Source organism: Mauremys reevesii, linkage group 1 (genome assembly GCF_016161935.1).
Source record: "Mauremys reevesii isolate NIE-2019 linkage group 1, ASM1616193v1, whole genome shotgun sequence".
Classification (NCBI taxonomy): domain Eukaryota; kingdom Metazoa; phylum Chordata; order Testudines; family Geoemydidae; genus Mauremys; species Mauremys reevesii.
This window is the reverse complement of record NC_052623.1, coordinates 214,436,171-214,460,320: the sequence shown is the minus strand read 5'-3', so window position 1 is coordinate 214,460,320 and position 24,150 is coordinate 214,436,171. Positions and strand designations below refer to the sequence as shown.

At 45.3% G+C, this 24,150-nt stretch overlaps 1 protein-coding gene across 7 annotated transcripts in view; it reads right to left on the bottom strand.

Annotated features, from left to right (window-relative positions):
- Positions 1 to 4,463: 4,463 nt before the first annotated feature.
- Positions 4,464 to 24,150, bottom strand: part of NCAPD2 (non-SMC condensin I complex subunit D2) — a 51,362-nt gene continuing 31,675 nt past the window's right edge. For 4 of the 7 annotated variants that reach the window (XM_039537982.1, XM_039537993.1, XM_039537988.1 and 1 more), the window contains 6 exons: positions 21,331 to 21,425; positions 13,438 to 13,518; positions 6,758 to 6,944; positions 6,334 to 6,475; positions 6,039 to 6,203; positions 4,464 to 4,605 (listed from right to left, as the gene is read on the bottom strand). In XM_039537982.1, the coding sequence (XP_039393916.1) occupies positions 4,523 to 4,605; positions 6,039 to 6,203; positions 6,334 to 6,475; positions 6,758 to 6,944; positions 13,438 to 13,518; positions 21,331 to 21,425 (753 nt within the window). In that variant the 3' untranslated portion in view covers positions 4,464 to 4,522. Of the gene's footprint in view, positions 4,606 to 6,038; positions 6,204 to 6,333; positions 6,476 to 6,757; positions 6,945 to 13,437; positions 13,519 to 21,330; positions 21,426 to 24,150 lie in introns of those variants that run through there. The other 3 variants (XR_005598261.1, XR_005598263.1, XM_039538014.1) reach the window with 3 other exon arrangements.

Sequence of the window (24,150 nt, the reverse complement as noted above, 5' to 3'; positions counted from 1 at the left end):
AATCATAACCTTTCCTATGCTACCTCACATGGCATGTTTTATATGCAAGGTCACAATTATATATAAATGAGGAATATGGGCATTCCCCCATGGTATAGAATGTCACTGGGGTATTAATAAACATTGTGTTCAACTGATGCCTATATATATTTTGTGGCTAGGGAAACTAAAGTTCAGTGTTTCATTTTAATTGCAGAAAATAATGGATTTTTTTAAATCAGAATTCCATCCCCCCAATCACAGAAAATAGGATCCCTGGTTATGATCATACTTGCTAAATAAAAGTATAGGATCAAAAATTAATAAGTCAAAATCGGTGTTGGACTTTAGGCCTAATTAGTGAACAAACTTATGAGATGGGCTATTCCACCCACCATTCCCTTTGTAGGTCCTTAAAGGAAGATATGGAGGCAGGGGGATTGGCTACTGAAACAAGCTTCACCATCATGGTTGCCACCCCCACTGTCTCCTGGGACCACAGGCCTTTATCATTCTAATTCTGAGAGATGTTCTGACCAGGTAGGGCCTGAGAATTGGATTCAGGTGACATCACCACTTCTACTGGCTCCTGCTGAATCCTAAACATTACCTGGGATGAAACAGGATTGGACTTTAACAGCAACTCCAGCCCATTTCAACTAACTACTCTTTTCCCCAAAAGAACAGTTGTTACCATCTAAGACTGTCAAACATGTGGGCATGTGTGTTATTTCCTTTTAAAACTCTCTCCAGCTATAGGAAAAGGGAACAACGGATGTTGTTAAAATGAAAGACTTATTTAATACTTTACATTTCAAATATTTCAACTGTTTTTCCTTTTCTTTTTAATAAAAAGTTAAAAGGATTTTTAAAAGGTGTGCATGCTATGGTACTAAGCAGATGAAGGTCTTTGTATACCAAACCCTGAATTTAGTTTAATGGTGTTTAGTAGTCAACAGTACCTGGGTTATACTACACCTATATTAATTTAGATGGCATAAGAAGTGAGCCAAACAGGTCCCTTGCAGGAGAGACTCTCCATGTAAGAATAGTCTCTGAAGAGGGGCTGTGACAGGGGGCACTCAGCTCTTGAACATCTCCTGCTGCTACATCTGTTACTGCAGGCCTTTTCTTGTCCTGGGTGTCCCCTTGTGGGTTGTCAACATAACTTGGCAGGTCTTCAGGGGCTCAGCCCTCCAGCCAAGTCACAGTCAGAATAAACCCCTTCCAAGGTAGAAAAAAATCCAACAAACTGAGACCTCACAGGTCTTGAGACCTGTCTCTGGGCCCTTTAAATTCAAGGCTTGTCCCCTTTGTGGGGCTTAGACCACTTTGCAGTAGGGGAGACCCTGACCCACTCACTACTCCAGCCTCCAACTCGGGGAGCTTATAAACAGCAGTCATTTACTGCTGCCTTCAACTAGTAGCTGCTACTTCCCTAGGCCTCTTCCCACATGACCCTTTTATCTTTATCCTTACCTTGAGGGTTCAAGCTCACAAATCTTCTTTCTCCCATCTTAAATAAATGCGGCCAGTCAAGCTCCTATGGCCAGAGAGGAACTCCTTTCCTTACCCCTCTGGTCCAAGCCAAGAACTGACCTGCTCAGGCTCTGCAGCTCCTTTTATCGGAGCCTGCTTTGGCTCTGATTGGCTTCTTCCATGAGGCCTCTCTAGGCAGGCCTGGAGGACCCACCTCTGATGCTCCTTCCTTGGAAAGGGTGTAGTAGGACCACAAGACCTTTAGCAGGGGGCTACAAAGGGCCAGGTACACCCCATCACAGATGCCAAAGGTTTGGGGACACCAAGGGAGGAAAAGGACTCTACAGAGTAGCTGCAGTGGATAATCTCTAGTACCCATTTGTCTGATGCAATTTTCCCCAATTGTGGGTGAAGAGGGTAAGGTGGTAGTGGATGGTATCAATAGGTGCAGGCAATTCTTGATCGTCCTGTCAAAAATAACCCATGGATGATGTTGAGTAGTTGCAGTAGAGAGAATTGTATATCTAGGTCTCCGTACCTTCTGGCATTTTTTGAATGATAAATTAAATTCACTGAAAGACAAGTCTTTATGATATCTTGAACCTCCTGGAGAATCCCAAGGAGTGCAGCCACCTCATGACTATTATTGTGGCTATCCTTCTAGTTGCAGTGTCAACTACAACCACTGCAGCTTGAAGGGACATCTTGGCTTCCAGTTTGCTTTCCTCAATGAGGGCCTGGAATTACACTCTGTCCTCCGAAGGGAGTTTGTCCTTGAAGTCCAAAAATCTTCAAATAATTGTTGAAATCACTTTGAAAAACAAAGCTCGGTAGTTAGCACTGTGGGATTGAAGACTTGCAGAAGAAAAAACATCTTCCTCCCCAGAGGGTAAAAGTCATTTAGAGCCCTTATCTCTGTGTACCCTTGGGGTGTTGTATCCTAGGCCTTTTAGTGGCTGCTTGCACCATCAAGGAGTTAGGTGCTGGGTATGTGAAGAGAAATTGCTACTTTGTCTGGTACAAAATAGTGCTTCTCAGTCCTTTATCAGGGTGAGGGAGCAGGAGGCTTGAGTGTTACTGACTACCCAACCTGGTTCCTCGATTGCCTCGTTTACTGGGACAGCCACCTACTTGGAACAGAAGTTATCAGATGTCAAGAAGCTAATGCTGGGTATTCTAGACCTCCTCTGGTGGAACCTGGAGGTAATTTGCCACTCTCCTTTTAGAAGCTTGTGATATTGCCTGTGATTGTCAGGTGTGGATGGCAAAGATGTTTTATTGAGGGGAAAAACAACAACCCCCCAAAAAATTCTGTTTCAATTAAAAACAAAATTGAATTTTTTTCAGCCTCATCTGGTGAGGAAGATGAAACACCCATCAGTGCCTGTAGATCTGGTTCTAGCTCCTCTCCCACAGACTCTGATGGAGCCAGTAGGTGTTCCCTGGGAAAGATAGGGTGGAATTCGTGGTCAGCTCCGGAATGTCTACTGTAGAGATCCCTTGGGCCACAATAGGACCACTATGAAGAGTCAACCAATTGAGGGGGACTGCATGGCATCAGATGGTGGACAGATCCCAGATCCAATTCACCTCTCTCTGTGGAGGTGAAGGATTGCCTGGAGCCTCCGAGGCCAGCTCTGTTTTGACTGGCAGAGCTGTTGGTACCTGGGGGGTGAAGACTCCTGCCTAAAACCTGAAGGAGGGGGAATGCTCTTGTCCCCTGGAGGTAGCTTCCTCCTCTGGTGTCTCAATCTCACTCGGGAGGGTTAGACCTGAAGGAAAAGGAGACAGAGGATAAGATAGGGTGAAGATATCCTCTGGTTAGGTGCAAAATTTGGTTCACTCTGGAGTCAGAGACATTCCGGTAGTCAGGACCAGCGGATCCAGCACATTCATGGCCATTGTGGACAGCAAATCTTTATGGTGATGGGCTGGTACCATCGAAGAATCTACTAAGGAACTCATAGATGGTGTCATTGAGCGACTATCCTTTGGCTAAGGAATCAGTGCAGATGTTGATACTGGCAGCTCCTCTCCCCTTCACCCCTTGCCCTCATGACAGGAGGCTTTAAGTGAACTTAAGTCTTTATGACCCATATGCAAGGACAGAGTCGGGGAGGGATCCCTTTTCTTTGGAAGCAGATGTGGAAGGAGATCCTCCTGCTTTTGTGTGCCCCTTATCATCCAGGGCTTCTGATGAGAGTAACTCCTTGGGCTTAGCAACTCTACCTTCTATTCCTGAGTTTGGGCTTGAAGCAGCACTGCTTATCAGTTGAGGCTGATGTACTGTAGTGCGGAAGAGGGAGTCTCACTGGCCCAGTTCTGACTGAGGTCTCAGCCTCCTCCATATGTTTTCTTAGCTGGAATTCTTGAGCCTTCCAGGTTTGCGGGGGAAACAAATGGTAAATGTTGCACTTAGCTGAGATATGCACCTCAGACAACAGAGACTGCACTGGTGCTTGTTGCTCACACAGAAGGAGCAGGGACAGGAGAGACAGTTCTTAAGCCCTGGAACTCTAGGCATAAGTCTTTGTCCACAGGGAGGGAAAAAGAAATACTATACTAAAATACTAAAAGCTATTTACAATATGTTTGCAGGTTTGTTAAGACAAAAAGAAAAACAGAAATCTGTGGACACAGAATTCTGATTCAGGCCATGCAGTTGTTAAAAAAAAGGAACTGGAGAGGCATCAGCCCACACCACCTCTTATAATCTTGGGTTTTGAGCACAAGGCGAACAACTGCACAGGCACGGACCAATGGACACAGCTTGTTAGAAATCTCTGATCTCAGGCATATGGTGCCCATGCATTCGCACAAGTGGAATACAGATAGGGACGGCACTCTAAGAAGAGCTGTATGTTCAGCAAGTTTAGGACAAGTGTACCATCTGCAATGTGATGTAAGACCCCCAAAGACTGAGCCCCTGTAAATCTCAGCTCTGCCATTTCCTCATTTACATGGTCAAAAGGCTACATGGTTAGTTTAACACAGAAGACAGAAGAGAAAATAAAACCAGTTTTATTTCTTATTAATAACTGAGGCACATCTGTGAGATATTTTGTCACAGAGCACGGCAAGCAGAAGCTCGGGAAATGGGAGTCACCTTGCTTGGTGTTTCATCCTCTGTCAATTCGGCACAGAGTTCTAGGAGGGAGGAAGCAGAGTGTCAGTCACTGAGGAGGCAGCATACCCATATACCCAGAGTACCAGAGGACATAAGCAAGGGGGCCAAGGTTACTGGTAACCCAGAATAGAATCTACAGCCCTCTGCAGCAAGGGGGCGTGGCCTCCTTCCCAGGTGGACAGCTGCGACTGCCCCCTGGTGGCCAGAGCCAGGACACCCATGCCCGCCTCTCCAGAAGCGGAGGGGTGGGACAGGAACCCCGAAGTATAAAAGGCAGGCCCCTCCAGCTCAGTTGGAGAGGAGCTGCTGCAGAAGGACATCTCTCATCCGTTGTTAGAGCTCAGACCCGACAGCAACCGCTGCAGCGCCCGAGATGTAGAGGGAATGCCAGAGCGGTGTTCGGCTGTATTGCTGATTGACAGCCATCCAGCGTGTTGCGGCCGGATTTCCCTGCTGACCCAGTGGTGGACCACTCTGCCACTGTTAGGACCCTGGGCTTGGATGCGGTGGAGTCAGTGGGCCCCATGTGTCTCTACCCCAGCCACCTCACCCCTGGGGTGGCAGCCTCCCCACCATACGCCAAGAGGCTTGCGTTTGTCGGCAGTCCGCCCTGTTTAAGGGCCTGAGCCTATAGACTTTGCTGTCCCATCCTCTCTGAAGGCTTAGGCATAGGGGCTCATTATTGTTGTGCCCTGACCCCAGGCCAGAGACTCCTGACTTTTCTGTCCTGCCCTGCCCAATGGCTTGGGCTTCTGGACTTTATTGCTCTGCCCTGCCTACAGGCCAGAGCCTCCTAACTGTGTGCTGCCCCATGCTGCCTGAGGGCTGGGGCTTATAGACATTTCTTCTCTACCCCACTGAGTGACAGAGACCCCAGTGTTAATTCCCCCATTAGGCCTTGTGGCAAAGGGGCATGGCCTCCCTCCCAGACGGACAGCTGTGAATGCCTAACACCCCCCAAGAGATGATGGGATCATTTAGGACTGGGAACCTAGGAGGAACATGCAAAGAATGCCTGAGAGGAACTTTATTATTATTAGAGCTGAGTGAATAATTGATTTTGCAGTTTGGTGGCCTTAATGGAAAAATCCATAAAAAATTCAGTTTGTTTTGAACTGAACAGAATTTTTTCTGTTTTTCTTGACTAAACAAACCAACAACAAAAATGGCCAGGATGAAGAAAGTGTTGACTTTTTTTCAGTGAAATATTTTGGAAGTGTCAATTCAAAGTATGACAATATTTGACATTTCCGATTTTCCCTCCCAGCTGAAACTATTTGCCAAATTTGACCCAAATTCATAAATAGTTTGAGGTTAAAAAAAAAAAAAAGCCAGCTCTCATTACAACATGGGCCTTAGCAGTGGCAGCAACAACCCGCAAGATCCCATTAAAGGGCAGTCCAGGCTTCTTCCCCCACACCCTGTAGCCTTCTAACATGCACAGAGTCCTTACCATCCTCAGGGCTGTTCTCCTCATCGCTAGAGAAGGTGATGGCAGGTTTCCGAGATGAATGGTGCAGTGTGGCACCCCGGCAACGCCTGGACACACGGGGTTGAGGTGTGATGAAAGAAGAGTCTGCATTTCTGTTGGCCATGCTCATGGGGCGGCGGCAGGAGCCTGCAAGAGAAGCAGAGAGGTGAGGGGCCATGCTTCCTGAAAGGGGTGAGAAACCCGCAGCTGCCCTGCCTGGATTGCAGGATAGGACGAACAAAGAGGCCAGGACTGCGCAGCCTTAGGAAGAACATACCAGCTACTTGTCTCTTCTTTCCTGGTTCTGGCAGGGGAGTCTTGCCTCCCTCCTGGCATAGAGGCTCCTTGGGAACCTCTGTGGAATCCATACCATGGTTGTGGCAGGCATGGAGTTTCTGCTCCATCTCTTCAATCAGAGCCTGATACAGTGAGAGACAGAAGCTGATAAGTGGGGTGGGGTGGGGGAGGGATTCCATGCTGCAGCCCAGATTCCAACCGCACCTCCCAGCAAGCTCAGCAAACCCACCATAGGAGTTCCCTACATCGCAAGCTTTGTGATCCTTCATCATGGCCTAGAAGCAGCTATATCTGGTCTTGCAGCTCATCATGGACAGTCACCTTGAGTTTGGCCAGTACTAGTCTGGGATAGCTTGGAAGTAGAAGTACTCTTCCAATCTTGGAATTAGTTATCAGATTCTCACCTTGGTCTCCGGTCGGGTGACTGACCTGCGGAGTCGGCCCAGTGCAGCTAGGAAACAGTTATAGACAGCCAAGTCATGGAGCTTGTCAGCAAAACAATCAAAATTATCTTGCATCTTGCGGAGGCCTCGTTCAGAGAGAGGAAGCAAAGTGAGACAGTGAGAAAGGTCTCGATACTGACGCTCTGTTCTGGGGAAAACAAAGATTGTCTTCAGCTTCAGAGTGAAGGAGCACATATTAAACAAGTTACTCTAGAACAGGTGCAATTTTATAAAATCAGTTTAACTGAATGTCTAAGATTCATAGAATTTAAGGGCAGAAGGAACAATTAGATCATCTAGCCCAGTGGTCTTCAACCTGTGGTCTGCACACCCATAGGAGTCCACAGGCTTTGTCTCAGATTTCCAAAAAGGTCTGCTCCTCCATTTTAAATTTTTTAAGGGTCTGCAAATGAAAAAAGGTTGAAAACCACTGATTTAGTCTGACCTGTATACCACAGCCTATTAAGTTTCACCTAGTTATTCATGTTGAGCCCAACAGCATGTGTTTGACTAAAGGCATACAGTCTTGATCTGAAGATATCAGGAAATGGAGAACAGAATGGTTACTTATCCTACAATAACTGTGGTTTGAGATGTTGTAGCCAATGTGGCTACCTCATGCATCCGAGCTCAGAATCTTTTCTAAACAGCAGTGTCAGTCAGAGCTCTGTATGCATCCAAAGTGGGTAGCTTCTTCCCTTGTGCAGAGTGTGATTTTGGGAAGAATGCAGATAAGCTAATTGATTTCCACTTAAACCAAACTACTTTGGGAATTAATCTCATAGGAGGTCTGAGTACTTTCTTGTCCTTGTAAAACTAGGTATATATAGGAGATTAGATACGAGTGCCTGAGAGCACATTCACTTTTGGCCAAGGTGATGGCCACCAAAAAGACCATAGTGTGGGTGATATGGTGGATGCAGCACTGAGCAGGGCTCAAAGAAAGTTTTCATATGGTGCCCTAGGAGGAGGTCTCATGAATTTCAACAGAAGTTTGAATTTGTGGGTGATTCTTCCCCCAGACAATAATGTGGGTGTTATTTCAGCTTCATCCCCCTCTGATAATGCTATCCGATTCCATTACAATTTTGAAATTGCGTTCAATAGCTTTGATAGAAGCCACTCATCGGCTTTTCAACGTTTTAGAAAGTTAGAGAGACAAGATTGGAGAGGTAATAGTGACAATGCCCCCCCATAAGGCTTTATGGAATATGCTTATGATTGTATATGTTTTAGGCTACATATGCCATGTAACACATCTACGTAAAGGTTATGATCTACTGAATGCATTCATCCTATTTGTATGTACGTATCATTTTTGTATTTGAAGTTACAAATATTGGCTGTGTACTGTCTTGATTTTAACTAGCCTAGCATTTGGTCAGCTTCTTGAGAAAAGTGAAAATTAAGTGCCAAATCAAAAACCACTTAAGCCAACAATGAACTTGAAGATGCCAATCCACATCTGAGCCTTCCCAGGAATGTGGCTTGGCTGGTAAAAACTGAGTCATGCATGGACATGTGGCTTGCCCATGTGACTCCAAAACACCATCCTGAAGCTGGACTTTGCATAGGAGAGTGGAGAGGGTCTCCAGCCTCAAGAGAAAAATCTATTTAAGCCTGTGGGAGACCCCTCCATTTTGTCTTCAGCTGGCTAAAGGGATAGCCTCTCCACCCCAAAGGATACCTGAAAGAAACTGGAACAAAGGACAGTAACTACTGGGGATGTGAGTGATTGCTGGACAAAGACTAGAAAGAGACTAGTCTGTAAAAGGAAGCTTACTAGAATTCCTCTAAGGGAATTCCTTATCTGTACTGTTTTTTTACGGTATTACGCTTAGATTTGCGTGTTTTATTTTATTTTACTTGGTAATTCAGTTTGTTCTGTCTGTCACTACTTGGAACCAATTAAATCCTTTCTGTATTTAATAAAATCACTTTTTACTTCTTAATTAACACACAGTTACGTATTAATACCTGGAGGGGGCAAACAGCTGTGCATCTCTCTCTATCAGCGTTATAGAGGGCGAACAATTTATGAGAGTTTACCTTGTATGAGCTTTATAGAGGGTAAAACAGATTTATTTGGGGTTTGGACCCCACTGGGAGTTGGACATCTGAGTGTTAAAGACAGGAACACTTCTGTAAGTTGTTTTCAGTTAAGCCTACAGCTGTTAAGGGACGTGGTTCAGAACCTGGGTCTGGGTTTGGATTTGCAGCAGGCTAGCACATCTGGCTCAAACCAGGCAGGGCAATGAAGTCCTAAGCTGCCAGGGCAGTGAAAGCAGGGGCAGAAGTAATCTTGGCACATCAGTTGGCAGCCCCAAGGGGGTTTCTATGATTCAACCCGTCACAGTAATATTTTAATTGGACCAACTTCTCTTTTTTTGAAAGTTGTTTTGGGTTTCCTTGATGATCTCCAGGTAGGTTTTCCAGATTTTTTTTCCTTCCAGGGAGTGGGAGCATTTGATTACATTTTTGAGGTGGTCCCTTCTGGAATATCTTAGAAAATTGTTGGGTTTTTCCCCCCGAGCTTCTCTGAATAAGAGTGGCAATTATCAAGCAGCAATGTTGAGAGATCAATTTCACCTTTTGGAAAAGATTTCATTTTTCACCAAAAATCTTTCAGAGAATTGATGGAAATTAATTAGTGTCCTCAACAGAAAAAAAATCAGAATGCTGCAATACATGCACTTAGAGTGCCTTCTGATATTTCAGACATTGCTTCCAGATTGATTGCTTCCTCAATACCTCTCTATAGGTGTGCATGGTTAAAATCTTTGTTACTACCTATACAGACAGTCTAGAATACAAGACCTTCCTTTTGAAGGGGATGGTCTATTCAGTGCTAAACCTGATGAAGTTTTAGAAAAAAATGGAAGACAGTCTTCCACTAGATCTTAGTCTGCTACAATCTTTTAGCAGGAAATCTGCTCCTACGTTCAGATACCATGTTCATTGCACCGCAACACTCTTCTGACAACAAAAATTACTACAAGACCCCAGGAAGGGAGACTGAAGCATGAGCCCACCCAAGCTCCGCCACCGTGGGTGGGGGTGCAAAGTCAAAGCCCAAGGTCTTCAGCCCCAGGCAGGGGGCCTGTAACCTGAGCCCCACAACCCAGGGCTGAAGCACTCAGGCTTTGGCTGCGACCCCAGGTGGTGGGACTCAGGCTTCGGCCCCAGCAAGTCTAAGCCAGCCCTGGCGACCCCATTAAAATGGGGTTGTGATGAAGTGGGACTGTTAATGTTTCCTCTGAATACTGTAGAGGTGCCTCAGTTTCCCCTATGCATTTCTTAAGTCGCTAGGTGGTGGGATAAGGGGGTGTGATTGTTGCAGAGCAAAAGGGCCAGTGCACATAAATGGCCGACACTGTCTCCTGGCAACTAATCGCCTGAGCCTTTCCCCCCTACAAGGAGATAGTGAAAGGTGTTGAAGAACAAAGGAATTAGGTGATCTCCTGGCCTGGGAAAGGGACAAAGCCCAGAGGAAGAGGGGCTGGAGGGTGAGTCAGTTTGGAGCTAGCTGGGGACAAGGAGTGAAGTGCAGACGTGGGTGTCTGGCTCACTGCCCCCCAAAATGGACCCAGCTGAAGGGTCCTGTTCTCCGTACCTACAAGCTCTGTTTTAGACCGTGTTCCTGTCATCTAATAAACCTCTGTTTTACTGGCTGGCTAAGAGTCACGTCTGACTGTGAAGTTGGAGTGCAGGACCCTCTGGCTTCCCCAGAACCCTGCCTGGGAGAACTCGCTGTGGGAAGCGCATGGAGGGGCGGAGGATGCTGAATGCTCCAAGGTCAGACCCAGGAAGGTGAAGCCGTGTGAGCTTCTTGCCCTGAAGACAGGGCCTTGCTCACAGAGAAACGATTTCACCAGAGTCCTGACTGGCTTTGTAGGGAGCAGTTCCAGAGCATCACCTGGGGACTCCGTGAAAGGGGTCGTGACCCACTTTGGGGTCCCGACCCACAGTTTGAGAACCACTGCCATAGGCAGTACTGTCCACCCTCTTCCTCTTCTGACCAAAAAAGACAAATACTAGTAGCAGCAACAATCCTCTCCTCAATTTCAATAGAGGAAGAGAGCCTTCAAACCTCAGATCAGAACACAAAAAGAGTTCTTCAGCTAAGTCTTCATTGCCTAATATCAGACCACAGGTTTGACAGGAAAACTGAGGGCTGCAAAACAATCAGAGTTCTACCCATATTTTTGGAGACTGCCTGTCATTTCTACAATGTATGGAAGATCACCACCTTGGACAGATGGGTCTTGGACACAATAAGGATTTGAGCTGGATAGTTAAACCTTCCCTTCCTCCACACAACCCCCCACTCAACTCCCTTTTCACAAGAGGGTACTAAGGACAGAAATACAGACTATTACAAGCAACAGCAATAGAGAAAGAGACAATTACCTTTTCCGTAAATGGTCTTCTTCAAGATGTGTTGCTCATGTCCATTCCACAATAGGTGTGTGTGCTCGCCACGTGCACTGGTGCCAGAAGTTTCTCCTCTAGCAGTACCTTTAGGGGAGCAACCCCTAGCAACTCCTGGATTGGCACCTCTATGGTGGGGTATAAGGGACGCTGCACACTCCCCCCACCCTCAGTTTCTTTTTACCAGACAACTCCGACAGAGGGGAAGGAGGGCGAGATGTGGAATGGACATGAGCAACTCATCTTGAAGAACACCAGTTACGGAAAAGGTAACCGCCTTTTCTTCTTTGAGCGATAGCTTATGTGCATTCCACAATAGGTGATTCCAAGCTATATCTGTTGGAGGTGGGTAGGAGTTCACAAATTCTCAGGACGGAGCACAGCCCTGCCGAACCTGACATCCTCCCTAGTCTGGGAGACTATTGCATAATGCGAGGTGAACCTATGGACCAATGACTATGTGGCAGCCCTACAAATGTCCTGAATGGGAACATGGGCTAAAAGGACAGCTGATGAGGCTTGCCCTCACAATCGGTGGCGGGGGGACTCCCACCAGGTCGTAACCGGTATGAATACACGAGATGATCCAATTGGAGAGCTGCTGAGTGGAGATCGGCTGACCTCTCATGCGTTGAGGCTCCTCAATCTTTAGAAGCATCCAATGCTGAGAAGCCAGGATCAGAGTCAGTACGAATGGACTATTCAATTAGAGATGCCATGAAGCAGGACTCCTTAGCCCACTGTGTTCTTTTTGAAAGCGACCAACAGGTTGTAACATGGTCAGGGATGTGATCCTCCCCTAGGTAAAATAGGCACCAGGTGTGCCCATATTTTAACAACATGATGGGAAACATTAAAAAAAGTTTTGATTTGTGATCTGTCGTCATTATTACAGGAGAAGCAAAACAAAACCTAAAAAACAAAATAATTTTCTTCCTAGTTTGGATAATTAACAGAAATACTAACACTACATTAAATTGCACTGCTAACTATCACTAACCACTTTAAAATATTTTACAAATAATGTACAGTGAGGAATAAGAGTGAGAATACACTGACTGTTAGCAATGGGCAGTGAGAAGGAACTGAGGCAGCTCTGCCCTTTGTGATGTCCCTCCACCAACAGTGGAATATGTTTATAGACTATCACTTAAAGAACCACTGTGGCCAGAGTTGGGGTTAATGTGTCCGTTTGGTCAAGATGAAGACTCCTTTGATGGAGGAGGATAGTGAAGAGCCTCCAGAACTCTCTCTTGATGCTCACAAAGATCTTCCAGTAGCCTGACCCCACTGATGCTACTGGCAACAGGGACCAATTACTTTTTTCCTCAACATTTACAATATGGATCTGCTTCTACACATATGGAATGGTGGACCCTAGTAATCTTAGCAAGGCCAAGATAGCGAGTTACAAGGTTACTGACCAGGTTGCAGTTGGCCAACTGCAGTTGGCCAGTTGTGCAGATGCTTGGTATAGGGCGCTTTCAGAATTTTTGAGAGTCTCACTCTTGACCTGAGAGGAGAGGGATCCCTACTTGATGTAAGAACAGTTGAAGCTAGGAGATGGTGATTAGGGACACTTCCTGGAACAGTCATGCTGAATGCAAAGATTGTGTCAAGGATCCTGGTGCTGGCTCTGGATTTTGATGTTTTTAATGTTCTCTTCTTCCCACTCAAACCTTGGTGCCTGCTTGCCAGGGTACTGCTAGATGGCTCCTGCCTCCTCAAGATTAGGCACAACTTTCACAGACTGCTCAAGTAAACGTAATTAGAGACTTACATCTCTGGATTTTTAGGTGCAGGAGGCAGATCAAAAACATGTACTGGGGATATGTCCTTTCCCAAGGCAGAATAATGTGCATAGCAGATGCCTTTTCAAGGACATAAGACCATTCATTGCATGGTGAACAGAGTTTAAATCTTGATAGTTTTGAATCTGCTACGACCTTCTGCAGTCAGGCCCTGCTGAAGTCATGTATCCTCTCCACTAATGACAGAGTGATAACAGCAAATAGCTTTATAAATCTCAGTCCTTATTTTTTTTGGTTTTAAAAGGAGGTGGGGAAAGGAAGATCCCAACCTAGACCTATCATGTCATATGGACAGCACAATGGGAGACTGACACCATCCCCATGGGAGCAGGCTCATGCTGTGGTAGTCAGGGAACTCGCACTATATTCCTTGTCCTGAAAAGTTAGAGTGCAACCCACCTGGCAGTCCGGAATCGCTGGCACAGCTTCTCCACCAGGCTCTCTGTCTGCTTGTCCTTTGTGATATAAGAGAAAAGCTGTCTGTAGGGGGAAAAAAAAAAAAAAAAGATTAGAAGGATGAGCGCAAAGAGAATTCCCACTTCTCCACACAGAGCCGCAAAATGGGGTCTTGGGATATTGCAGAGCTGAGTGAAAGAGGAAAAGAAGTTGCAAGCACAGCTCAGTACTAATCATATTTTCCTAGGCAGCAGTACTGTGAATTTGGGTAACTGTTAGAGTTGCCATTGCAATATGAATTCAGACAAAACGAAGTTATAATTAAGATTGTGTTCCCTGTACCTCTCCTGAGTGAATTTAAGAACTCCAACCAGAAGTGTAGAGTTAAGGATACATGCCAAAAACCTGAAAACAGACCCCATTTTATCGCAATTCCTGCAGCACTGCATCCCATATATTGCAAGAGCATAACATTAAAAAACACCAGTTTAAAAAAAAAGCACCAAATTTAAAGGGAAAGCTTTCCAAAGAAGATTAACTCTAACACCATTGGGCACCAGCAACTCATTGTTCTTTTAGTTGTGGGGAATATTTGCTTTCTGATCTGTGAAAATAACAGGAATGTAATTTGAAGAAATTCTCAAATGAATATGGCAGCTGGAAGCAAAGCATCAGATCATCATGGCTAAATTAATGTTAGCCAGTAGCAGTTACTCTCTGGATCAGTATTGCATCACAGACCATACAGAGATCCAGCTGGAGCACATGAAGAGGAGCCCTCATTAGGAGTTGGGATGGACACATGGAAAGAGGCAGATAATGTTGAGGAGCAAGGTGTCGAGAGTTTCATTGTTCTTCTCTTTTGACGAAAGTATTACCTTCAACTCTGCTATTCTCGGTTTTCCAAAGTTTACTGTTTTTTATTGTAACCAATGTTGTGATATCGGGGAATCAATTTAACCTTACTGTAAATTAGTCTTTATATAAAAAGAGTGCGACGGGGTGGTCTTGGCCCAGAGACCCCCTTCTGGAGGCTTCAGGGCACTGCCACACCTGTCCCAGGAAAGGAGCAGTAGAGGAGTCCTCCATGCAGCCCACACTGGCTGCAAATGAAGCAGCCAATTAGGGCCAAATAAAAAGGAGGTGCAGAGCCAGAGACATTCAGTTCCTTGCTGGAGCCAGAGGAGTGGAGTTGGTGCTCCGGGCTGGCCAAAGGGAACTGCAGCACTGCAGACAGCTCAGACAAATAGCTCCTGGCTGCCTGCTGGGACTTGTGGGGGGTTGCATGGTCATTGTAGGAGATTGCAGTACTGCTACCCTTACTTCTATGCTGCTGATGCTGGCTTCAGAACTGGGCAGCTGAAGAGCAGCAGCTGCTAGCCAGGAACCCAGCTCTGAAGGCAGAGCCATCAGCAGCAGCAGCACAGAAGGAAGGATTGCATGGTATTGCCACCTTTATTCTGCAGAGCTGGGCCCTCAGTCAGCAGCTGCAACTCTCCAGCTGCCCAGCTCTGAACGCAGCAGTGCAGAAGTCAGGGTAGCATGGTATGATATTGCTACCCTGACTTCTGCGCTGCTGCTGCTAGTAGGGCACTGCCTTCAGAGCTGGGCTTCTGGTCAGAAGCTGCCATTCTCCAGCTGGGTGGCAATACTGTGACACCTCCCCCTTCCCCAATAAGCTTGTGATCCCCCTGCAACTCCCTTTTGGGTCAGGACCCCTAATTTCAGAAACGCTGTCTCCCCCATGGAATCTGTATAAAAGCATGCAGAAAACCAGATTTCACAGTCAGTGACGTGTTTTTCCATGGACGTGAATTTAGTAGGGTCCTACCCATAAGCCACAGGGGAAGTGGCCCACAATTGGACAGCAATAAACCCCCGGAAAGGAAACTGAACTGTTAAGAGGCCTCGCTGGTGATCAGGGGCCAGAACAGACCAAGAGGGCAAAACCATTGCCTCCAGGGAGGAAGCCCTGGGGATACAGCCCAATACCAGGGCCGGGACTGTTTAAAGACCACAGATGCACCTGACCAGAAGGGCCGCTCGCAAGAGGCGAGTGCCATACAGTTACACAGGGTCTGCAGCCCTTCTCCAGAGCTTAGAGCAGAGCAACACAGAAAAAAAAAACTTCTCACTGTGGTTCAAAGGCAGCAAGACTAGGACTGACACACATACAGGGAATAATTTGGGTGCTACCAATTGATCAGCTGTCTGTGATCTTGTGGGCATAGGATCTTCTACCCAGCCCCAGCACAGGTGTGGTGTGTGGGGTGGGTCAGCTGGGAGTAGGGAACAGAGGGGCTGCGTCGGGGAGAAAGAACAGTCTGGGAGCCACTGAACAAAGCTCTTTGGGGTCTTGCCTGTTTCACTCAGCCCATTGTCCACCTCAGCTGCTATAGACCTGCCAGGTACCACTCATTTCACATTTACTTTTGATGTCATGCACTCCCTTACACATAGGTGAAGGGAGAGCAAGACATAGGAGCAGGATGCCGATGGCTGCTCCTTACCCCACTGCCAGCCTTAAACAGTTGTATTCTCCTTCCTTCCCATCAAAAAGGTGGGATGAAAGAGGGGAGCAGCCACTCCACAGCTCAGCTCTGGTAAGCCCAGACCACAGGGAGAGGAACTTCTGAATCAGTAACCCCCTGAACCTTCAAAGTTGGCTGCTACCAAAGACTCAACTATGCCCATCCCAGTTTCCTCAACTCCTCATATACTGTTCCTAGCTTCCCCATCTACTGCTATAGCCACCCTAGATGTATCGCTGCCTCCTCCCTAACTCTCCAGTCCTGTTCCCTCCGTAACTGCAGGCACTTTGTGCAGGAGCCTTTGGCTAGGGGTGGGGGCGAAGGTGGTGTCTTGTTTCTGAGTGACTGCCTTCTCTGGGATGAGTTTATATTTTGAGCTCTCAGCAAGGACTAATATTAGAAGTGTCTGGACCTTTTTTAAATACACAGAAATGGTAGCATCACCTACAGTGAAGGTTGCCCAAAGCTTCCAATTAAAAAGAACTTGTTTTCAGTCACTTATTTGCCAAGTTGTTCAAGCTGAAGTTTTCCATGATGGCTGCCTGTCACAGGCAGTTTTGGGGAAATTTTTCCAGCAAAATGTATTTCTCCACCATGTTTTTTAAAAACCCAAAAACAAAAAACCCCAAACCAAAAACACTTACAACTGCATGAGAGCACTCCAGCAAAGATGATCCCCCTTTAGTGGCTGCTTCATCTAGAAAATGACAACCTAATATAAAAAGAACAGGAGTACTTGTGGCACCTTAGAGACTAACAAATTTATCTGAGCATAAGCTTTCGTGGGCTACAGACCCACTTCATTGGAGGCATGTAGTGGAAAATACAGTAGGAAGATATATACATGCACAGAGAACATGAAACATTGTATGTTATCATACACACTAGAAGGAGAGTGATCAGTTAAGATGAGCTATCATCAGCAGGAGAGAAAAAGAACTGTTTGTAGTGGTAGTGAAAATGGACCATTTCCAGCAATTGACAAGGGGATGTAAGGAACTGGGGAGAAGAGAATTAGCATGGGGAAAATAGTTTTACTTTGTGGGTCCCAGTCTTTATTCAAGCCTAGTTTGACGGTGTCCAATTTGCAAATTAATTCCAATTCAGCAGTCTCTTGTTGGAGTCTGTTTTTGAAGTTTTTTTGTTGTAATATTGCGACTTTTAGGTCTGTAATCGAGTGACCAGGGCGATCGAAGTGTTCTCCAACTGGTTTTTGAATGGTTACAATTCTTGACATCTGATTTGTGTCCATTTATTCTTTTGCGTAGAGACTGCGGACAGGCTTGAATAAAGACTGGGAGTGGATGGGCCATTACACAAAGTAAAATTATTTCCCCATGCTAATTCTCCCCCTCAGTTCCTTACATCCCCTTGTCAATTGCTGGAAGTGGGCCATTTTCATTACCGCTACACTATATTATCTCTCTTCCTACTGTATTTTCCACTACATTAATCTGATGAAGTGGGCTGTAGCCCACGAAAGCTTATGCTCAAATAAATTTGTTAGTCTCTAAGGTGCCACAAGTACTCCTGTTCTTTTTGCAGATACAGACTAACACGGCTGCTACTCTGAAACCGAATATAGTTATCAGTTACTCCATTAGCTCAAGTGATTGAGGTCTGTACAGTGGATCTAAAGCTTCCAACACTGCTTGTGACCCATGTAGGTCTCAATATGATACCACATGATGAAATTTGTCTTCAATTTGCTTTTTTAAAAGCCTATAAGATATCAAAAAACGACATTAAAGAAAATTAAAGTTACAAAGTCAAGCACTCAAAAGTTAGGAAATGCCACACTGAAGGTTTTCTATACAATATAAATCTGGGCCCCTTGTGCATATGCATGATACAGTCTTTAATTACATGTACATATATTATGCTATAATTACATTATTAGATGCTTCTATCCACAGGACCCCTGCCTCATTCAATGCACTGGATGGACAGTGACCGGAGAATGAATCATGGATAGGTGATGAATGAGACTTGGCTGTAGAACTCCTTCCTTTCACAGGGCAGGCAGTTCCTTTTTTTCAGATGCCTAATTTGAGACCCTGAGGTCTGATTTGCAGCAGTGCTGAGCATTCACAAGTACAAATGAAGTCAATGGGAACACAGAAAAGGTATACAATAACTCCTCACTTAATGTTGTAGTTATGTTCCTGAAAAATGCTAATTTAATTCTTATGGGAAAATTGGATTCGCTTAATATTGTTTCACTTGATGTAAATGGGGGAGAGGGGAGGAGGGGAAGAGGTTAGGTTCCAGGAAATTTTTTCACCAGACAAGAGACTATTTTATATTATACATATACACATACAGTATAGATTTTAAACAATTTAATACTGTACACAGCAACGATGATTGTGAAGCTTGGTTGAGGTGGAGGAGTCAGAGGGTGGGATATTTCCCAGGGAATGCCTTACTGCTAAATGAACTAGCACTCAGCTGAGCCCTCAAGAGTTAACACATTGTTGTTAATGTAGCCTCGTATTCTACAAGGCAGCACAAATGGAAGGAGGGGAGACAGTATGGCAGACAAACTGTGTGTGTGGTGCATTGCCCCTTTAAGAAGATCAGCAAGTTGAGACAGCAGCTGCTGCCAGCAAGCTCCCTCTGTCCTGAGCCCTGTTGTGCACCCCCCCGCTCCCCTCATGCTCTGTGGAGGTGGGGTACAGGAGCAGGGGGACACCCTAACATTAGCACCTCTCTTTCCCCCCCCTCTCACCGCATAGCAAGCAGGAGGCTCCCAGGAGCAGCCCCAAGGCAGAGGGCAGGAGCAGCACACAGCCGGGGGAGGGAGGGGTGGTGGCGCACAGCTGTACTGCCCAGCAATTGATAGCCTGCTGGGAAGCCAGTCCACCCTGGTTCCAAGCCCCCACCAGCTAGCTCCAACAGGCTGCTCTTTCTGCAAGCAGTGGACAAAGCAGGCGGCTGTCAAAACAACGTTATAAGGGAGCATTGCACAACTTTAAACGAGCATGTTCGCTAATTGATCAGCAACATAACAACGAAACGACATTAACTGGGATGAAGTTAAGTGAGGAGTTACTGTATAATGCTATATATTCTGAAAAGAATCAGGTCATAAGCACCTCAAAAGCAGGCCTACAAAATTGGGACATTTGACCTTACTCTATGCATGTGTTTCTCATTTTCAAAACAGAAGTAATACCACCACCTCACAGTAGAGAGGTTTTGTGAAGCTCATTCAGTGAGCACTATCCATCCTGCATATTGAATGAAACAGGGGGAAATCGGGGGGGGGGGGGGGGAAGAGAATAAATATAGTATGACTAATTAAAAAAAAAGATCATCATAATACTTAAACACAAGGGGGCCAAATTAACATTGCACAGGGAACCTTAATTCTAGCACTTCTTGACTTCTGCACGCTTGACTTCATAACCTTAATGTTCTTAACATCGGTATACCCTCCTCCCCACACCAGCCAAGAAAGATTAGGACTCCTGCCAGGCCCTAATGATCTCTCCTAAGCTTAGTGGCAGTAGACAATTTATAACATAGAAGCTATAAACTTTCTTCATTTGGAACTGATATTTCACTTTTCACAACTAGATCATTCCAGTTAAGCAGATTTTGTCTCCTCGTCTTTTCACATAAAGTGGCAAAAAAGTTACATTTTGGGAACAGTGGAAAATATCCATTGTTAGGGTGCTGTAACAGCTTGCATTTTTGCAGGGGTTGAGGTTAAGAGAACTAGACCCATCAGTTACTAGGAGAACACCCAGTCATCTAAAATACCCACCAGCAGAGAACTACTACAGATAAAATAATTTCATTCTACTTTCCTAATGCCAGAAAGTATGTTGTCTTCAAACTATAGTTAATTCTTATTTAGAACATGAGGCTAGATTTCCCCTTTAAAAAAAAAAAAAAAAACCTGAACGCTAATTTTGCTTTCATCCCAGATGTTCCTTTAGTTTCCAGGATGGGGCATATTTGTGGCCCTTATTAGTCAAAGAATGGAGAAATTTATCTAAGATTATCACAGAAAATCTTCAAGTAAAGGCTTCCCTGTGTTAAAAATAATTCTTGCAAAAGCGAGAGCTAGAATGATGCCCTCTAGGACTCAAATGGTCAATATTTGAGAACCCCTGCTCTACACCAACATCTCTCATAATGATGGCATCACTGCCTGCCTCAAATAGCTACAGGACAATCGACAACACTCAGCTCTCCAAACTCATTCATTTCATCCTTACCCATAACAATTTTATATTCAAACATTTTGTCCAAAACAGGGGAACAGCCAGGGATACAAGGATGGCTCCCCAGTGTGCTCATAGGTCACCTTAAGGAAGAATTTCTAGACAAATGCTTCATTAAATCAATGATGCACTTACGATTGTCAATGATATTTTCATCCTCTGGACAGACAACCTAATCTCCTTCAGATTTCCACCATAACTTCAACAACCACTACCTGTCCATTATGCTCTCTCGAACTAGCATCAACTTCCTAGACAACATTATTAGCTTCAACAATGGAACCTTACAGACAAGAAACGCACACCTACCTTCATAGATCCAGTAACCACTCCAAGAATTCTGATATACAACCAGGTACTCAGACCACAGAATATGCTTGGAGGAGAAAGTCCAGGATACACACCTTAACACAATTAAAGCCACCTTCACCAAACAAGGACATGCCACCAGAGAAGTAGACTGTATCACAAAATGGGAAATCCACATATTGTGAGAGAACCTGCTTGAATACAAGGGGAAAAAACCCTCCAGCTGCACCCCCTTAGTTGTCACCTACCACCCTATACTGGAAACTGTACAGGGTATCATTATATAACCCTTATTCTTTCGCCTCCTGAAAGAAATCTTTCCCAAACCCGCTCTTCTGGCCTTCAAACAACCCCCACAACAACCTCATCAGCAGCTCTCCACAAACCAGGACCTACCAAGTCAGAGTGACACCAGACCCTGCCAGAACAGATGCAAAACCTGCAGACATCTCTCTATTGCTACAATGATCAATACCACCCCCTCACCCATATCTAGCTACAAAGCAGGTGGAGGTGGGTCTGTGTGTACACACACACACACACACACACACACACACGTTGGAGGCTGCACAGCCAAAGCTAGAGAAACAGATGAACAGCTGCTACAGGGAGCATTCAAGACTAGCACAAGATATACCCCTACAGATTTACTGCAATTCCTATTTCAACTTCTCATTAGGAAACAAGTCAACAGTTCTGATCAGACAGTGACTGGAACGTATTTTATACATCACTGCACTTTCTCTTTTCTCTAGACCCTTGTATATCTTGGTATGCAACATGTACATAGTCTTAAGACAACATCAATTTCCCCAGAATACCTCATAATGGTACGGAAGGACTCTTCCTCCACGCCGCAGTCTGGGTCTGAGAGGCGGCTGATAATATCCGGAAGCAAGTTGTAGATGGCATTACCCTGCACAGGACACACAAAATGATCATATGGCATATACTAACAAAGGAATGAATGTACAGTTTGGGACAAGCTAGAGAACAGAGTTTCCAATTTAAATGGCCTGTCACCAGCCCCAGTGATTTCTGGCATGGTTATGTCCATCAGTTTCTGGAGGTGGGTGTGTGTACACATACATGTGCACACACCTCTTGGAGGCTGCACAGCCAAACCTAGAGAAACAGATGAACAACTACCAGAGGGAACATTCAAGACTAGCACAAGAAATACCCCTACAGATTTACTAATGGACTAAAGCCAGGATCAGAAGAGGTTTTGAGGATGGAAGCAAAGGAAATGACAGCCCCCTTCTGGGATGGAGGACTTCAAGGAGTTGACACTGCAGTCTCAGAGTCTGCACCAAAAACCTTCCCCACTTTTCCTTTAGTAGAAGATTTAAGGGAAGCATAAATCTTGGGAAAAGATTTTTTTCCTATACACTAAGCCTTGCTGACCCTCTTACTTTGGGGGAAACCTTAGCAAAGGAAGCAGAGTCATGAGTTATTCCCTGCTGGCCTGGCAAAGCTTGATACACTTTCAGCATAAGTTTATTAGTGTCTTTGGTGTCAAGCAATTTGGATTCAGAATATTTGAGGAGTCTGTGTCACCGTTACTCAACCCAGGAGAATCTATGTGAAGCTTTATTTTTCTGGCAGGGGAGCTCAAGCAGAACTGAGAAATCCTAGGGATCATTTGCATCCATAATAGGGGGCTTAATTCCCATTGGTCCCCATAGTGATAAGTGGAGGAAACCATTTGCCAGTCAACAGGCTCTCTCAAGTAGAATTCCCAGAATAATTATAAAGGAATAATTCAGTGACTAGTGTAACAGTACAAACAGCATCTAATTCAGGAACATGAGTTTCTGGGCAGGCTAGCAACCCCAGAGGGACAGACCTGACCTGACAGGGCCAGCAGTTCCCATGCTAAGTGAAATGTGCCCAAACACTGGCTGACCAAAACAGAGGGGGGATTTTTTCAGAGCCCAGCAGTCTCAAAATAGCACCGTGGATTCCCCTTTGGACAGTTTTGTGCATGCCCCACAGGCCCCACCTTTGTACACATTTGGTGCAAAGACTAGGGACACTGGATGTCACTCAGCTCTCCTGCTACTTGATTGGTCACAATAGACAGAATCAGTCTATCAGCTGGCTAGCCTCATTGTGCAGCATGAGGAGAGACAGAGCACATGTAGGCCCAACGGACACTGCTATCAAAGTTCTGTGTGAGCCGCACAGAACACAGACACACCTACAGTGGAGGATCCATAGAGACACTACTCAAAGAATAAATACTTTGATTTCAAAAGGCTTTCTTGAGTCACAGTATTCAACACTAGTCACAGCTCCTGAAGGGAAACTTGCAGGGCTTAACCCAATCAAGCTGGATGAGAAATCATGGTTGGTATACAAGGGGCTATAGTCCAGGGATCAGTCAGAATGGGAGAATCACATAATTCCTCTCCTGGACAGTAAAGGCTTGAGGCCTAAGATCTGGAGGGAGTGCACTCAGATACCACAGAAGGGGTCAAAAGTGCAGCTAGCCCTGGACCCATGATAATGGTGGAACTAGTGGGATTAATTTACAGTGGTAATTTGCAGTAAGTGACAGCAGTAAAAACAAGTATTAAGGAAAAAGCAAGAGAAAAAAGTAGCTTAATGTTCTTTTTGGGACGAGAGTAAGAAAAGATGGTCAGGAAAATCAAATATGAACAGCTCACAAAAAAGCAGCAAGTGGAGTTGTGCAAAGAAAGGGGCTAGACAATAAAAACCAGTGAAAAAAAGGCATTGCTGGTCTGCAGTATCTGGAGGAAAAAACAGCAGCTGGGCCCCATCCCAACTGGGCTTCCTAACAATCAAATCTTGGAGTGGGAAAAGCTGCAGCTAGAGGGAGAAACTGGAGTATCAGAGACTTGCTGATTGTGAGGAGGAGAGAACTTAACAGGAAAAACATGCCAGCTGGCAGTGAAACTGCTATGAGGAACACAAACAGCAGTGCCAGCATGAACTAGAGCTTGAGAGATTAAAGGGACCAGAAATCTAGTGAACTGATGAGTAGTTCTAGAACACAGACCACCAACTCTGGAGAGAGCAGATAGGCTGTTGTCCCCCCAGCAGCAGGGGGATTAGAGACACTTATCTCACTGCCTTTGAGAAGGGTTGTGATTTGAACCAGGCTCTCCCACGTGGATCAATTCCATTTTCTTACCCTCTTACAAAAAAAAGCACAAAAGCCTAACGCCAAATAGAGGGAACAGACTGTGTCGACAATAGACAATTTAAAGTAGCCTTGAATTTGAGAGAAGGGGTTCATAAGCAAAAAGGGAGCAATTTGTATGGAGGAAAATCAGCTGGGGGGTGGAGGAGAGAAGATTACCTCCATGCAGGCTGCAACTAGCACTCAAACACCTACAGTCAATTTCCATGCACAAGAAGGTCTGCCAACACCCATGGCACAGAAGCAGCTAATTGGGGTTGTGAGCCAATTCCAGACCTAGTATAGGAGGTGCCAAAATACCAAACAGTTTCAGCAGCTTCATTAGCCTATGTTGGCACTGTAACCATTGGATGTCAGACCAATGAATTCTTTCTGCATGTGAAAATAACAGAGACAGGTCTGAACAGGGAGCCTGAGGCCTGGAAAACAATCAGTGAAAACACAGAGAGCAGGAATCCAGGACCCATTTAGG